The sequence below is a fragment of the Mesocricetus auratus genome, unplaced genomic scaffold, assembly GCF_017639785.1.
Source record: "Mesocricetus auratus isolate SY011 unplaced genomic scaffold, BCM_Maur_2.0 Super-Scaffold_100007, whole genome shotgun sequence".
Taxonomy (NCBI): domain Eukaryota; kingdom Metazoa; phylum Chordata; class Mammalia; order Rodentia; family Cricetidae; genus Mesocricetus; species Mesocricetus auratus.
The window spans coordinates 37,620,626-37,638,396 of record NW_024429191.1 but is presented as its reverse complement, the minus strand read 5'-3'; the positions used below and the strand labels follow the sequence as shown (position 1 = coordinate 37,638,396).

The window sequence follows — 17,771 nt, the reverse complement described above, 5'->3', positions numbered from 1 at the left end:
CAAGACCAGGTAAAACAGGCCCTGCATCTGGGCCTGTGTTCCAGTACCTGGGAATTGCCTGGGAACTGCACAGAGCTTCCAATCCCAGCGGGAGCCATGCACCCCAGATTCCAGGTCTTCTCTTCCACCAACGAGACCAGGAAACCAGCAGATCCAGCAAAGGGACCAGGGGACCAGGTGGGAGGCTAAGCACCCCAGATTCCTGGTCTTCTTCTCCATCCACGGGACCAGAACGAGGACAAGGAATAGAAGAACTACCAGATTATTGGACTTGCTAGCACCCACCAAAAGGGAACTCTGGTCCCCTAACCACCAGACTAGTAAGGGGCTCATTCTGTACCCACTAGAAGAAGAGATGGGAAAGAGACAATACAAAAACACACTCAGCAACAGAAAAACAAATATGATACCGCCAGATTCTAGAGACTCCACACCAGCAAGACTCCAACATTCCAATGCAAATGAAGCAGAAGAGAACGACCTTAAAACCACTTTCATGAAAATGATAGAGGCCCTAAAAGAGGATATAGGAAAATCCCTCAAAGAAATGGATGAAAAAACAAACCAAAAAATGTAAGACATGGAAGAAAAAACAAACCAAAAAATGCAAGTAATGGAAGAAGAAACAAAGCAAAAACTGCAAGAAATGGAAGAAAAAGCAAAGCAAAAAATGCAAGAAATGGAAGAAGAAACAACCCAAAAAAGGCAGGAAATGGAAGAAAAAAACAAACCAAAAAATACAAAAACTGGAAGAAAAAGCGAACAAAAAATGTGAGAAAAGGAAGAAAAAGCAAACCAAAAAATGCAAGAAATGGAAGAAAAGGCAAACCAAAAAATGCAAGAAATGGAAGAAAGAACAAACCAAAAAATTCATAAAATGCAACAAATGAAGAAAAAGATAAACCAAAAATTGCAAGAAACAATGCAAACAATGCAAGGGTTAAAACTGAAATAGAAACAATAAAAAAAGCACAATCTGAAGAAAGGCTGGAAATAGAAAAGCTGGGCAAATGGTCAGGTACTACCGATACAAGCCTTACCAACAGAATAGAAGAGATGGAAGAGAGAATCTCAGGTGTTGAAGATACACTAGGAGAAATGGATTCATCAAACAAAGAAAATCTTAAGTCCAACTAAATCCTTAACACAAAACATCCAGGAAATATGGGACACCATGAAAAGACCAAACCTAAGAATAATAGGTATAGAAGAAGGAGAAGAAAACCACCTCAAAAGGGCAGAAACCCCACACAATAGAAGCAGAAGGGTCTTTGCCAAAAATCTTTCTACAAGGCTTCAATAACCTTGATCCCCAAGCCACACAAAGACACAACTAAGAAAGAGAACTTCAGACCAATTTCCCTCATGAACATTTATGCAAAAATACTCAATAAAATACTGGCAAATTGGATCCAAGAACACATCAAAACAATCATTCACCACGATCAAGTAGGTTTCACCCCAGGGATGCAGGGATGGTTCAACATACGAAAATCCATCAATGTAATCCACCATATAAACAAGCTGAAAAACAAAAATTACATGATCATCTCACTAGATGCTGAAAAAGCCTTTGACAAAATCCAACACCCCTTCATGATAAAGGTCTTGGAGAGATCTGGGATAACAGGAACATACTTAAACATAATAAAAGCTATATACAGTAAACCAAGAGCCAACATCAAACTAAGTGGACAGAAACTCAACACAATTCCTCTAAAATCATGAACAAAACAAGACTGTCCACTCTCTCCATACCTTTTCAACATGGTACTTGAAGTTCTAGCCATTGCCATACAACAACAAAGGGGGATCAAGGGGATAAAAATTGGGAAGGAAGTCAAACTTTCACTGTTTGCAGACGATATGATAGTTTACATCAATGAACTCTACCAGGGAACTCTTACAGCTGATTAACACCTTCAGCAAAGTGGCAGGCTACAAGATCAACTCAAGAAAATCAGTAGCCCTACCATAGACAGATGATAAAAGGGCTGAAAAAGAAATCAGAGAAACATCACCCTTTACAATTGCCACAAACAACATGAAATACCTTGGGGTAATGCTAACCAAACAAGTGAAAGACCTGTATCGTAAACACTTTGAATCTTTAAAGAAAGAATTTAAAGAAGCCCTCAGAAAATGGAAAGATCTCCCATGCTCTTGGATAGGTAGGATCAATGTAGTAAAAATGGCAATCCTGCCAAAAGCAATCTACAGATTCAGTGCAATCCCCATTAAAATCCCAGCACAATTCTTCACAGACCTTGAAAGAGGAATAATCAATTTTGTATGCAAAAACAAAAGACCCAGGATAGCCAAAACAACCCTCTTCAACAAGGCAACGTCCGGAGGCATCATCATCCCTGACCTCAAGCTCTATTATAGAGCTAGAGTCCTGAAAACAGTTTGGTATTGACACAAAAATAGACAGGTAGACCAATGGAATCTAATTGAAAACCCTGATATTAACCCACACACGTATGAACATCTGATCTTTGACAAAGAAGCTAAAAATATACAATGGAATAAAGAAAGAATCTTCAACAAATGGTGCTGGCATAACTGGAGGCTGGCATGTAGAAGGATGCAGATCGATCCATGTTTATCGACATGCACAAAACTTAAGTCCAAATAGATCAAAGACTTCAACATAAATCCAGCCACACTGATCCTCTTAGAAGAGAAAGTGGGTGGTACCCTTGAACGAATTGGTACAGGAGACAGCTTCCTGAACATAACACCACTAGCACAGACAGTGAGATCTACAATTAATAAATGGGACCTCCTGAAACTGAGAAGCTTCTGTAAGGCAAAGGACACAGTCAGCAAGACAAAAGGCAGCCCACAGAATGGGAAAAAATATTCACTAACTCACTATTCTTGAGTTACAAAGAACTCAAGAAGCAAGGCTCAAAACACCAAAGGATCCGATTAAAAAGTGGGCTGCAGAACTAAATAGAGAATTTTCAATAGAGGAGTCTAAAATGGCTGAGAGGCACTTGAGAAAGTGCTCAACATCCTTAGCCATCCAGGAAATGCAAATCAAAACAACTCTGAGATACCATCTCACTCCTGTCAGAATGGCTAAAATCAAAAACACCAACGACAATTTATGCTGGAGAGGATGTGGTAAAAGGGGAACACTCCTCCATTGCTGGTGGGAGTGCCAACTTGATCAGCCACTTTGGAAATCAGTATGGAGATTCCTCAGAAAAATGGGAATAAACCTACCACAAGACCCAGCAATTCCACTCTTAGGCATATATCCAAAAGATGCCCATTCATACAACAAGGATGTCTGTTCCACTATGTTCATAGCAGCATTATTTGTAATAGCCAGATCCTGGAAGCAACCTAGATGCCCCTCAAGTGAAGAGTGGATAGAGAAAATATGGTACATTTACACAATGGAGTACTATTCAGCAGAAAAAAAACAATGGAATCCTGAGATTTGCAGGCAAATGGATGACACTAGAAGAAACCATCCTGAGTGAGGTAACGCAGTCACAAAAAGAGAAACATGGCATGTATTCTCTCATATATGGATTTTAGACATAGATCTGGGGAGTGCCAGCCTACAATCCCATGGCCAGAGAGTCTGGGAAACAGAAACTTCATTCAGTGGCTGATGGAAGAAGAGGCAGACACCCACGGCTAAGCACTGAGCTGAACTCAAGAAAGCCAGTAACAGAGAGAGAGGACTGATGACCAAAGGGATTAAGACTGGGCTGTTTTAACCCCCAGAAACAGCTGACCTGACAAGGGTTAACTCTTGAATCCCAGGCTGATGCCTGGGAATCCAGCATGGGACTCATCAAGACCACCTGAATGGAGTGTCAGTGAGGAGGCCTAGGTAATCTATTGAGCCTTGGGCAGTAGATCAGTACCCATCCCAAGTATACACAAGGACTTTGGACTCCCATCCAACAATGTGAGATGCACTCTCACCCTGAACTCTTGTGGGAGGGTCTAGGCCCTGCCCTGGATGAAATGGCAGACTATGGACACCCCCAAGGAGGGCCTCACCCTCCCTGGGGAAATGAGGGGATAATGGGGGGGTTGGGGGAAGGCAGGGGAGGAGAGGAAGGAAACAGAGAGTGACCTGGAACTGACTTGTGAAGCAACCTTGTTTCTAATCTAAATTTAAATTTAAAAATAAAAAAATAAAAAAGGTTGGGGTTCCTATTTTTGTTACCTCAAAGGACATGCTTCTTGATGAAAGATGGATGCTACTTTTAGAGTGAGAGCGAGGAGGCATGGGAAGGTGCTCCAAGCAAACGGAGCTAGGAACCGACAGGTGTCTGTCACTCTTTTAACATCTGACAAAATAAACCTCAGACACAGCTAGTCAGAAGAGATAAAGTCACCTCATTCCAATTAAGAAAATGATTCATCAAGAGGACTTTAGAATTCTTAAACATGTACTCAGCAAACATGGGCCCACCCAATTTTGTAGAACAAACTCTGTACCTGGATGATGAGAAGTAAGGTTTCTTCTTTTCTCAACTCCACTCCAGCATTAGTTTTCTTGATAATAACCATCCTAACTAATGTATCTTAAATATCATAAACTCTAATTTCTGTGGTAGCTGACAGTGTTGAATACCATTTGCATTTCTTCTCTTAAGAACTCTGCTCAGCTCATTCGCCCATTCTTTATTGTTTTCTTTTTGTGGAGGGGATTTGATTAGTGATAAGATTCAGTAAAGGTGGTTTTTCATTTTTTTTATTTAATTTTCCATCCCAACCACGGTTCTCCCTCCCATCTCTCCTCCTACCCCCGTCTCGCCCCCCCCCAGCCCACCCACAGTCCACTCCTCCTCATGGGTAATAGCTCCCATGAGGAGTCAACATAGTCTGGAACAATAGGTTGGGGCAGGGCCAGATCCCTCTCCCATGCAGTAAGGCTGAGCATGGCATCCCACCATAGGGAATGGGCTCCAACAAACTAGCTCGTGTACCAGGTTTGTATCGTGGTCCTACTGGCAGGGGCCCCTCTGATAATCCAAGCTTCATAATTGTCTCCCACATATGGAGGGCCTGGTTCAGTCCCCTGGAGTCTCCACAGTTGTAGGTCTAGAGTTCATGAATTTCCACAAACTTGGTTCAATTGTCTCTGTGGATTTCTCCATCATGATCTTGACCTCCCTTGCTCATATGTTCCTTCCTCTCTTTGACTGGATTCCCGGAGCTTGGCCTGATTCTTGGCTGTGGATCTCTGCATCTGGCTCTATAAATTATTGGATGAGGGTTCTATGATGTTTGAGTTATTCATCAATATGATTACAGGGGTAGGCCTGTTTAGGCACCCTCTCTACTATTGCTAGGAATCTTAGCTGGGGTTCTACTTGCGGATGCTTGGGAGTTACCCTAGCACCAGGTTTCTCCCTAAACCCATAACTTCACCGTTCTCTCTCTCTCTCTCTCTCTCTCTCTCTCTCTCTCTCTCTCTCTCTCTCTCTCTCTCTCTCTCTCTCTCTCTCTCTATCTCCTTCCCTCATTCTTTGTAAATTATATATGTAAATCCTCTGTCAGATATATAGGTACAAAAGTCTGTCTGTAAAGAGGAAGTGTTAGAGGTTCAATGTCCAGGAAAAGTAATATGAAAGCTTAACCTTGCCCCTACCATGCCTGAGAACATAACTGCATTTGGAGACAGTCTTCCTAGAAGTCATTAGTGTGGGGTCCTCATTCAATACAGCAAGTGGCCTTGTAAGAACAGAGATTAGGCCAGGTGTGGTGGCAGGCCCTTTATTCCTGGCACTTGGGAGGCAGAGGCAGTTAGATCTCTGTGAGTTTGAGGCCAGGCTGGTCTACAGATCAATTCCAGTACAGTCAAGGCTACATGGAAAAACCCAGTCTTGAAACTCACACACACACAAAAAAAAGACAGCGATTAGTACTCAGATAATAGATGTGCAGCAGGCACAGGGAGAAGATGGTCAGCTAAAATCTGATGACAGAATCCTCAGGGAAACCAGATCTTCCAGCACCAAAGCTCATACTTCTAGCACTGAATTAAGAGAATGTGAGGTCTTGTTTCTGCCATCCATCTGTGGTACACTGTGGTGACAGTCCTTGCACATAGTACTTGGGAAGCTCCGAACACTAGCATCCAATAGTTTCAAATAGAACCTTCAGATAGACACAATGTTTTAGTCAGGGCTACTATGACAGGTGGTCATGTGAGGTCCAGGCCAGCCTGGTCTATAACTAGTTCTAAGACAGCCAGGGCCATGTAGACCCCATCTCAAAAGAAAAAAAAGCAGCATTGTATAATAGCATAGCATGCGGTTTGGGTGATAAAAGGCTGTGGAGGCAGCAAACACTGTGAAGTACCCACTGCTACCCCTACACATAACAAGGATTGCTATGGTCTGGACAGCAGTAAGTGTTTGCTTACTGGGTATATTTGCTCCGGAAATGGAGAAGGGAAGCGTCGGTGTGTACACAGAACAATTAGAAGATGAGAAAGGCCAGAAACCTGAGCCTGCATACAGAAAAAACCTGCCGTGGAAACAGAGTGACTCCAGGGTTTTCCAGAGTTGGTAGATATTTTTTTTTATTTTTATGGTCAACAATAAAAATGTGTTTAGGGACACTTCAGAAGTCATCATAAATTCTGTCCTAATCCCAAGTCAAAATTCACTTAGTGGTGTGTGTGTGTGTGTGTGTGCAACTTGAGTCAGCAACTCAAACAGCAATTTCTAAAATCTGAGCTTCTAACACTATATAACTAGATCCACCTGCGCCATCTAGTGGAAGTCTTTATGTCTTATGGGAACAATCCGGTTTCCATGAAATGACTGTTCTACTTAGGCCAGCTTGCTTCTCTTGTAGAGCAACTGCTTCCATTTGTGGCCTGATCTCACTATGGGGTGGTCTGCAAGGCTCTGCTGTTGCTGGAACCCAAGGTGATTATAGGCTCTGGACAAGGACGGAGAAGTGCCTTTCGGGAGGACTGAATAAGATGGGAAAGCTGGCCAACAGAAGCCTTGGTTATTCTTCGTGTCTCATTTGAAGAGGCCAAGGATTGCAAATTAAGAACTAACAATGCGTGCTGCCCATTCTGAGACACCCAAATATTTCATGCTGGACTGAGCAGGAATATGACCAGCAGAGTTGACATCAGGGACACAGACGCCACCAGAAGGCAGAAAGGCCCAGCTTTATTCTGTCCTTACCTGTGAACTAAATGGGTGTCTGCAAGCTCTGTGAGGCAGCTTTACAGAGCACAGGGCGCCAGCGTGATACAAATGAGAAATTGCTTCACATCTTCTGGGCAGATGATGTGAATGCAGAGACAGACAAACCTGAGGAGTGCTGGGATCAGGAAGACTAATTAGCTGAAGCATCACAAAAGGGACTGCAGTGACACATGTGAGCATGTGGGCAGCAGAGAGAGGGGAAAAGTCAGGACAGGCAGCGAGGTATTGTCTCCCAAAGAACAGAGCTCATTCCACATCTTCACAGACCCAACAGCTGGTGGGCAGGGGGTACTCAGAGGAGGGCGTGGTAGCCACAGAGACTGGTCAGGGGCTTCTGGTGTGTCTTAATTAGGGTTTCTACTGCTGTGAAGAGACACCATGACCATGGTAATTCTTATAAAGGAAAAAATTTCGTTGGGGCTGGCTTACAGTTTCAGAGCTGTAGTCCTTTATTGTCATGGCTGGAAACATGGTGCTGGAGACGGGATGAGAGTTCTGCATCCAGATCGGCAGACAGCAGGAAGAGGATGCCACACTGGGTACTGCTTAAGCATGTGAGGCCTCAAAGAGCACCCCCAGTGACACACTTCCTCAGACAAGGCCGTCCCTACCCCAACAAAGCCACACCTCCTAATAGTGTCACTCCCTCTGAGCCTATGGGGAGCATTTTCCTTCAAACCACCACATGGTGTCAGGCATGGCGTTGCTAAAGTGGGCAATAGTTACAGGCACAAAGGGAGCTTCACAACTGCATGCTTCATGTATCATTGGACAGATCAGAAGGGTGGGATTGGAGCTGGGAGAACACTAAGCCTGGGAGGAACACACCCAAGAAGGAACCAGAGGTGGTGACAGAGAACCTGCTGATTGCCACCACCTTGTCCCTCTGTGTGCAGAGAGGAAGGAGTGGCAACTACCAGAGACAAATGCAGACAGAGGAACTGCTTCCCTAGTCCTTAGGCCACCGAAACAAACGGTGTCTCACAAGCTTCTTGGCATGGTCTGTGATGTGTCACACGGCATTTCACTGCTTCATCAGGAGACAGTGGAAAGGGGTTCCTTGTTTATGCCAAACATTGTATGCAACACCATGTTTCACATCCAGAGCTCCTTGAAGAAAATCTCCAACAATAATGCTCTCAAAGGATTGCTCTCACGATAGCCTAATCTGCTTTGTGTCAGCTGGATTTGTTCTCAAAGATGGACACAGCCCCCAACCCAGGACCATCTGCAGAACTGCACCCGGTTCCAACCAGTCTTGCTTATGAATACCCTACAGAATGTTGAGATATTTTTTAATTGGTAGGTTGTATGATCAGCTGAATACTATCCGATAAATCTGCACATGCCCTAATCCCCAGACACCATTTGTGTCATTCTTACATGGTCAAAGAGACGTTGCTGAGATGGGGACATCCCCTGTATTACATGCGTGAGCTACAAGGATCCCCAGAAGAAAGAAGGAGAGGGCACCAGAGGGAGAGGCTGTGAGCCAGACTCAGAGTGCAGGGATGTTTGTAGAAGCTGCAGGAAGGAACAAAGAGTAAAAGAATGTGAGTGATTACTGACCACAGTACAAACAGGGAGTGGTCAACCACAGAGAAACCAGCTCTGTGGACACCTGAACTGTGCTCAGGAAAACTCGGTTCAGACTCTCCTCCAGAACTGTGACTTTGTGCTGTTTCAAGCCACCACTTTCACTGTGATTTGTTACGGCCACAACAGAAATCTAACACAGTGAACAAAAACTTGTTGTTCTGAGATTTTATATTTCTATGACTACTAGAGCAGGTAGCTTGACTCTTTTCCCTAATGGTAGATCGGGTTGAACTCATGTTTCCATTGTCTACTAGCAAGACAACTCTGCTCACCTCTTTTGACTGCTCCCTTGCCTGTCATCTGCGGATGAGGACAGTACACACATCATAAGCAACAGAGCCAGGAGTAGCTGAGTTCATCTTTGGAAACTGCTGAGAACGGTGGACAGCTCCTCAAATACCCCCAGAATACATCGATAACTTTTACCACCATTAACAAAATTCAGCTCTCTGGTCATGAGACAGAGGGGCTACTGATGCGCCACCAGCGTGAGTAGGATCCTGGGAAGACCCGCACACCACTTCCACTCCTTCAGCCTTGAAACAAGTGAAAACAGTATGCGAATTCTGTTTGGTTTGGTTTCCAAGACAGACTTTCTCTGTGTATCCGTGGCTGTCCTGGGACTCCCTCTGTAGACCAGACTGGCCTTGAACTCAGAGATCCACCTGCCTCTACCTCCCGAGTGCTGGGTTTAAAGGTGTGAGACACCACTGCCTGGTTAATATGCAAAATCTTAAAAGTTCTGTGTCTTTAAAAACTTTTTATGTATTTTACATGTATGAATGTTTTTGCTTGCATGCATATATGTTCACCATATACATGCCTGATGCCCGGGAAGTCAGAAGGGAATATGGTCCCTTGGAACTGGAGTTTCAGGCAGTTGTGGATCACTGTGTGGGAGCCTGGGCCCTCTGTAAGAGCAGCAAGTGCTCTTAACCCTGAATCATCTCATCCCTTAAGCCTCCCTGTGTCCTTTCATGTGTATATGTTGTTTTCTATTTCCACCAAACAATGAATGCAGTTGCCCTTCCCTGCTCCAAGCAAGATAAGAAAGGTGAGTTTTGTGGCTCCATGGATGTGTAAGTTCTGTATTGGTGGTGGGGGAATCTCTGGAAGGAGTTGAGCATACCCCACAGCAGTGTAGGAGCTGAGCACACTCCACAGTAGTGTTCACACAGCCCTAAGGACAGAGGCTAAGAGAAGCTTACTCCCTTACCTGGACCAGAACCCAGGGACTGTGTTTGCTCTAGACTCCCCCTGGTTTAATCAAGCTAACATAAATTACAACTTCCTGGCAAAGAACAAGAATAACCTAAAGGTTGCGAGGGTCATTTAGAGACTGCAGTTTTTAGATGGGACCAACCATCTCTGGTCCTCCCATTGAAATTAAAATGGGTTAGTCCAACAAACTAATGGATATAACCCAAATCCTTCATAACTAGATTTTGTGTGCATGCACACACACACACACACACACACACACACACACACACACACACCATGGTTCACATAATGGACGTCGCTGGTTTAAACAAGTGCATCTCCTCCAAAAAACAATCAAAGGACTGGTCTTCTCTCATATCCAGCTCCCTCCTGGGACATAAAATCCACTCTGTGCAGATTGGGTGTATCCAGAGTGTGAGGGGCTGTGGACAGGCCTGAGGAAGAGTCTTCCCTTCAGTCCACAGAGGACTGTAGACCAAGCTTAGAGAAGCCTCATAACTTGCACCAGAAAAGAAAGAGGAAGTCTGCAGCAGAGGAATTACAGCAAGGCCTGGTGGGCGCAGAGAGACAGGTCTCACATATCAGGTAGCCACCGGGGCACTCTTCTTCATGAAACCTGGGGAGATGTGCTGAGACCTGTTGGAAACTAATCTAAGAACTGAGGGGTCCATTTGTTCAGGATGACTCTGTTGTAAGTCAGCATCCCGAGAACATGGTGAAGTTTAGGTTCTATGCAAACTTTTCCCTCCTGGAGTTCCCTTGCCTCAGTGGCATACAGGAAGAGTGGTGGGAGCTAGCAATGGCCCAAACCCTGCTGTGAGAGGAAATAGCTTTCTGGGGTCTTGGGGAAAATATCTTCATAATTTAAAGTGAGTATTTACAACTCCCTTAACAGACAGGCACTGCCCGTACCCTGGAGCGCCACCCCCCTAGGATACAGAGGTGTGCAGAGTGGATGGTGACAGTTCCATGCTCATGATTCTGAGGTGAGAGAGTTTCAGGGGTGCCTGACTTCCTCTTTTATTTGTATCTTATCTTATTTTATTCTATATTTGTAAACAAGGTCTTGCTATGTAGTCTCGGCTAGCCTCGAACTCACTATAAAGTACATGATGTCCTCACACATGCAGTAATCCTACTGCCTCAACATCCTGAGTGCTATGAGCTATATGTACACCATATCTAGCTATATATTTGAGCTGTGCTATGATGAACTGTGGGAAATGATCCTCCAAGGCTCTGAATTATCCATTCAAATTCATTTTTCTTAGCAAGGGTCAATTACAAATTATGAATGAAAATTAATAATTTGAAAAGATATGTTCTGTAACATGAAAAATAAAAGGCCCAGAGACAGATTTGAGATCCAAGCTTCAAGTGAAGATCAGAGAAACAAAGCAGCCAAGCCAGTAGATCTTACCTCTACCCAGTTGAAATGTCAATCCTGTCTCCAAGAATCCTCACAGGCAAAAGCTCTCAGTTCCTATCTTCTCCTGCATTTGATTCCTTTCTCTACCCAGCCATATCATTCCTGTCTCCACCTCCCTAGTGCTGGGATTAAAGGTGTTTGTACCCTAGTGCTGAGATACCCTTTGTGTGAGCTGTTTCTTTTAGGACTGGATCAATTTCATGTAGTCAGAGTGGCCTTGAACTACCAGAGATCCGTCTATCTCTTAATCCTGAATCGTGGTATTAAAGGTGTGTACTACTACCGCCTAACTTCTATAGTTAACTAATGTGGTTGGCTTTGCATCCTCAGGCAAGCTTTATTAAATCATAAGTCATATATAACCAAAATGTTCCAGGACATGTGGCGCAAGAGATGGTTGGAAACAGTAGGACTAAAGAGAATCTCATGACTGTCATCTCAGACATCTTGGACATGCTATGAAGAGTGAAGGCAGAGTTCATTTCAGAATGGATCATAGCAGGCTGGAGAGATGGCTCTGCAATTAAAATCATGTTCTTACAGAGACAGAGTTCAGTTCCCAGAACCCACATCAAGCAGCTGACAACACCTGTAATGCCAGCTAAAGGAGATCTGACACCCTCTTTTGGACTCCACCAGCAACACACACACACACACACACACACACACACACACACATACGCAAACATGCATGCACACGCACACACACTCACGTAGACATTCATGCATTCATGCACAATTTTTGAAATTAAAATTGAAAATGGATTGGAGTTTTTACACTTAAATACAAGCAAGTCAGACAATCACCAGCTTTTAATTTCTCCCACATTGAAGGACACCCTCCAAGTGTGTGTGTGTGTGTGTGTGTGTGTGTGTGTGTGTGTGTGTAGGACTGTTGGACTGCCTGAGCCTGGGAGATCAAAACAAGATTTTCAGCAGGAGGAGAATAATCAGAAATGGTACTGTTGAGATGGATGTAGGTCGAAGGCCCGTACTATCCGGAACTGATGAGCCAGGTAGAAATACAGGGAAATTGCTCAAGCAGACGGTGTGGATATTTATGCTGTCGAGAACAGTCACATTCAGGTTGCAGGAGCTTTCCGTCGCACAGCCCATTCCAGCCATCACGATGGAAAAGGGATTACTGCTTCCCTTTACTAAGAAAAAGACCCAAGAGTTAGTTTCCTCTCCCCTCTCTTCTGCTCTCCTCACCTACATCCATTGAGAAAGGAAACTATGCTCAAAATGGTCCAGAGTCCATGGCTTCTGCCTCTTGGCTGAGATGCATGAGCCCAGCTCCATTCCATCCATCCAACTTTAGTGTCTTGTGGTCCCATTGTCTCCCCAATATAGAAGAAACCTTATAGGGACCATTGCATCTCAGACACAAGGCTAACACTGGGACTAACACTGGAGTGAATGCATACTCTCTAGGAGAGATGAGCTTGTTGCTCACAGCGAAGAAGGCCAGATGCAGGGTCTCAGTTGTAGACTAAAACCCTTCTAAGGTCCCTGACTTCTCTACCCAGGCTCCCTTGATGAAAATATTGTAGATCCCTCACAACTGACATCTCTTCTGAGGGCTCTAGATTCTGTATAACTACGGAACAAACTGGATGTCTGTTTCCTGGGGTAAACTGAGGCATAAGCCTGTCCCACCGTGGAGGACTTCAACCCTCCTCTGTATTCTGTGACACTCCATTTTCTTTATTCATCCCAACTTATCTAAACAAAGGGCCTTTCCCTTACTCACCCCAGAACCTATCAAAACAAAAAATAGCTTGCCTCCAGATCCATCAAGCTCTCCATCCACCACTTAACCCACTCCTAAATTCCACACAAATTTTCATATTTTGATGAGGATTTGCTAGCTCATCCCCACAGCATACAGTCCAGAAGAAAAACTCTAGAGTTATTTTTGCAATTAATCCCTGAAACATATCTATGCCCCTCACAGCAAACACATACTTTTCTCCTACATGGGAAATTATAAATATTTCACTAAAGTCAGTGGCTTTAAGCAAAACTTGAGTGCTTGTTAATGGGATCTGAGTCATCACAACAGCAGTGATGATGGCTTCTTCAACTCAAGTGTCATCGTTCCCTGCACTTCTGAGTCAAGATCCTAATCCAGAATATCACGGCAACACAGGTGCCCAAACTTGACTTTTTGTGGGAAGCAGTTACATTTGTTCTTCTCTTTCCTTCAGTTCCCAACCCTTACCTCAACTCTTCTGTCAACTCTTTTCTTGGGATAAATGGTTCCATCTGAGGTTTAAAGGAACAACCACACACTTGGTCCTTGATCCATGAGGGAAACAGCTTCTAAGATGATCTCCCCCATCATGCCCATCTCCTGGCAGAGGTGCCCAAGTGTTGGATCTATCTAATCTACCTATGTCACATCTGGGTTAATCTATGTGACTATGAAGTGATATGTCACTTCTAAGTTGAGGGCTTGACTACCTCAGCTCCACCAATTACTCTATGTCTGTCTCTCATCACTTCTCCAAGAGAGAAGCAAGAGGATATGCTATGAGAACACTGGTAGCCTATAAAAAGGCCATAGGAAGAGAAACTGAGACCCACCAAAAGCCAAGAATGAGCTAGAAAGCAGATCCTCCATCTGAAGAATCATGGGCATCTGGCTTACACCAACAACAGAACTCAGCTTGATGAGACATCCTAAGACAGCCACACCTCAATGCTGTTCTCAGTATATAGACATTCAGATACTGAGCGGTGATAAATAGCTCGTTTGCACCTGTTAGGTTGTGGTGCAATTATCTGTGTAGTGATAAATGGCTGATACACTGTACCCTTAGCAATATGAACATCACAATGCATGAATAAATAGTCATACCTGTGCCAATAGCCATAACACACTTTTTCTCAGCCCCCGTGCACTTTCTGATAGTTGGCATATGAAGTGTGCCTAGATCCGAATAGAAGGCAACACATTGAACACCATTGGCTTCTGCGGGCTCCTGAGATACTGAATGGAGAGGAAAAGATGTCATATTGAGAAATAGGCAGGAAACAATAGCTGAGAATATCACTACCTCACTCAATCCAATACCATATAATTATTCCATGACTGAACAACAACAACAGCAAAAATACAACTAAAATGCCATGGAAGGAGGGAACAGGAGGCAGGTATCTGAGATCCTTTGGTAATAATTGTCCACACAGCTGTCTTCGCCTTTCTTTAGTTCCTCATCTCTTTACCATAGCAGGAGACAAGTTCCTAGACATTTGGGAAGGAGATAATTTGCCATCTAAAAAGATGCTGACCAAAGGATGAGGAATTTTAGGGACAGCCTCAGCCTCCCATATATATCAAGGATGATTACTTGACTCTAGGAATTCAAGTCAAGCCCGGAAAACGCAGTGAGACATCAAAAACAAAGATGAAGAATTAAATAGGTTAGAAAAACATCTCAGTTAAAGGATGAGGAGGACACTTTTAAATCACTGGACTCAGAGAAAAGAATGAGTACCAATTCATGGCACTCAGCTATCACTCATTGTCCCACCCAGACAAGAGGTTTCTATCTACACTTTCACTTCCCAAGGACAGGGGCCACAGGCAAAAGGAAAGACGAGCATGCAGCTCTGATGCACCCCAGTGCAGACAGGAGTCCACAGATAGCCAGAGGAGCCACGATGTGCTATCAAGGGTGCAGAGATGAACCTGACTCATATTTTATGTCCTCATGATTGCACTTATCAGTATTATAGCAATACAGATACTATCACTGGTTATATCTAAATATCCGTTGGTCTCCAAGTATTGCCTATAAAGTTGTTCACACACCCCTGTACTCCCAGCTGCTCCAACTTTGGAGGCTAAAGAAGAATTATTTGATCCCAGTAATAAAAAAAGCCTGGATACATGCAAGACTCCATCTCAACAATACAAAAATCCGAGATGAGGAATAAGATGGGTGAGGAAAGACTCTAGACTGGAAGAGCAGAGAGCAAAGCATTTAAACCTGCAGATGCAATATCCTCCTTAGAGAATAGGTCCAGGACCAATCACTGCTGCCCAGCTGTCACTCAGTCTGTGTATGCAAGTATGTACGCACATACCCAAGAGAGTGGCTTGCATCCAACCCAGACCCTTATAAATGAAAGCTTCAAACAGGGAAAGCAAGTGTCAGGCTGCAGCCCATCAGCAGAGAGATGGACCCACGGAAAGGCAGAGGAGCCCTCAGCAGGTGCCGGGGCGCAAACATGAGCTGTACTCACCTGTTATGTCATCTTTGTTGCACTGCTCAGATGTGCAGCAACGGTTTTCAAAGATAAATCTCCGTTGATCACCCAGCGTTGCTGAGAATGACTCATCATTGCATGTGTTTGATTCTCCAACACACCCTTTGTTCTTAAAAATGCGGTCTGTAAACGTAGCTGCAGAAAATTGAACCACCAAGTAAATTTTCCTCCTGAGCTCATGGTAAAGAACCTGTCCCTTCATCCCCCCTGCCTTGAGAACTGCACTTCTCCAAGAGTCCCTCTGCAATGGTTTGTTTCAGAGAATGAACCAACACAGGGACCATTTGCTACAAAGGGAGTGACTGGTGTAGAGTACTTGCTTGGCATGAATTATACCAGAGTTTGATCCTTGACGCTGGAAAAGTAAGAGTGGAGTCACATCCCAATGGTCCTCATCATGTACAATCCAGGTTCTACAACAAGCACATGCTCCATCTACACCACCTCCCAGAACCCCAGGCTCCCACCAGTCTCATCCTGGAAAGGAAGCAAGGATAAACTGGAGGACTGTCAGGGTGTGAGGGTTGGCTTACATGGTGTATCAAATTGCTGCATTTGATTGAAGCAGCCTTTAGAGGCTGTGCAAGAACTTGTACTGCCAGGACATGATGCATCTTCACATTGTTGTACTGTACACAGGTAACTGTCTGCCAGGAGGAAATGTACGTCATTTAAAAGGTAACCCCAGAGCCCTGTAGTTGATGCTTCCTAGCAGTCAAGCTATGAGGGTAGACAGACCACTGGAGTCTCATGTGGTTGGTTACCACCCCACAAGGCTCTTGACTGCTTACCTCCCCCTCCCATCTTTAGGAGAAAGGAATGCCTTGTTTACTCTTACCCACAGAGCAGACAGCCAGGATGGTAAAGACAAAGACTGTGAGGAGACTCTTCAGGCTGCCAGACCAGGCCATGGTGACTTCTGTGAACGCGAAATGAGATGCAAGTGATGGCAATGGGGCATAACTATGGGGCTCAGACCTGTAATCCAGCAACTCACACACCAGACTGTGTTGTTGCCCATGTATTCATTCACTCACTCTTTCTGAGAGCCAAACTTTATGCTGGCTTTATGCTAGATGTGGTCATTTGGAAGGATGCAAAACAGGAAAAGATACCATAGCCTTTATCAAGTCGTGGGGATAGCGGGGGGGGGGGCGGGGTCTTCCTTTCACCCAGGAGGAATTTCACCCAGGAGGGATTCTTCTTGCATAGGTCTGGAGGGCACTAGTTCTCCTTCCACAGTTGAAATGGCTGAATCAAGAAGCCACTCCTCTGGAGAGCAGGTGGAGGCTCTCTATGTGCTAGAAAGTTCTGGGCCATGGTGCTCAAGAGCAATCTGCCCCTCAGCTAAGGATTCACCACTCTAAAGTCACCTTCCCCATAACAGCTCCAACACCAGGTATCACAGCCCACACTGGAAATGCTCACCAAGAAGTAGTCCTGCTGTTCTGAAAGGTCTGCCTTGAGATGGAGATGAAGGCCAGTGATCTCACCAGGGAGAGGAAGAAAGCAATGCTTTCTCTGCCCTCACTGTCACTGACTCTTATATCCCAGAGAACTATTATTGCCTGGCAATTGAGTCACTACAGATAATATTTTGACATGAAGCCAAGTGCGGTGAATTTCCTAGAGAAAGAAAGTGATACCGTGAGAAGAGCTCTTCCTGACCTCTGGTTGGTGGGGAGGGGGAGGAGGCTATGATGATTCTGGACCTCCACTGAGCTGCAGAAGAGGAGGAGGTTATGAGGGTCCCAGACCTCCACTAAACTGCAGAAAAGACTCTAGGCAATTGAAAGTTGCACTGTATAGGATCTTGGCCCCACACCAGTCCCCATTTTTCCTCAGTGAAAATTCCCAACACTCCCTCTCACAGATTGAATTCCTCCTACCCAGAACCAGGCCCCAGGACTCACGTGCTTCTCTGCTGGAGAGGAACTGGGTATGTTCCTCTGTAACATATTCTTTGTCATTCTTCCTGGTTTTATGCAAAACTCTTGCTAGCTTTATACCAGACTTCTTAACAAGAGAAA

At 44.5% G+C, this 17,771-nt stretch overlaps 1 protein-coding gene across 1 annotated transcript; it reads right to left on the bottom strand.

Moving 5' to 3' along the window:
- Window positions 1-12,361: 12,361 nt before the first annotated feature.
- Window positions 12,362-17,281, bottom strand: LOC121141140 (protein RoBo-1-like). The gene is made up of 6 exons (XM_040747988.1): window positions 17,170-17,281; window positions 16,580-16,660; window positions 16,275-16,388; window positions 15,718-15,876; window positions 14,327-14,458; window positions 12,362-12,620 (listed from the first exon to the last, which is right to left on the bottom strand). Exons 2-6 carry the CDS (start codon window positions 16,650-16,652, stop codon window positions 12,382-12,384), a joined length of 717 nt encoding a protein of 238 aa, XP_040603922.1. The 5' UTR covers window positions 16,653-16,660; window positions 17,170-17,281; the 3' UTR covers window positions 12,362-12,381.
- Window positions 17,282-17,771: the final 490 nt, after the last annotated feature.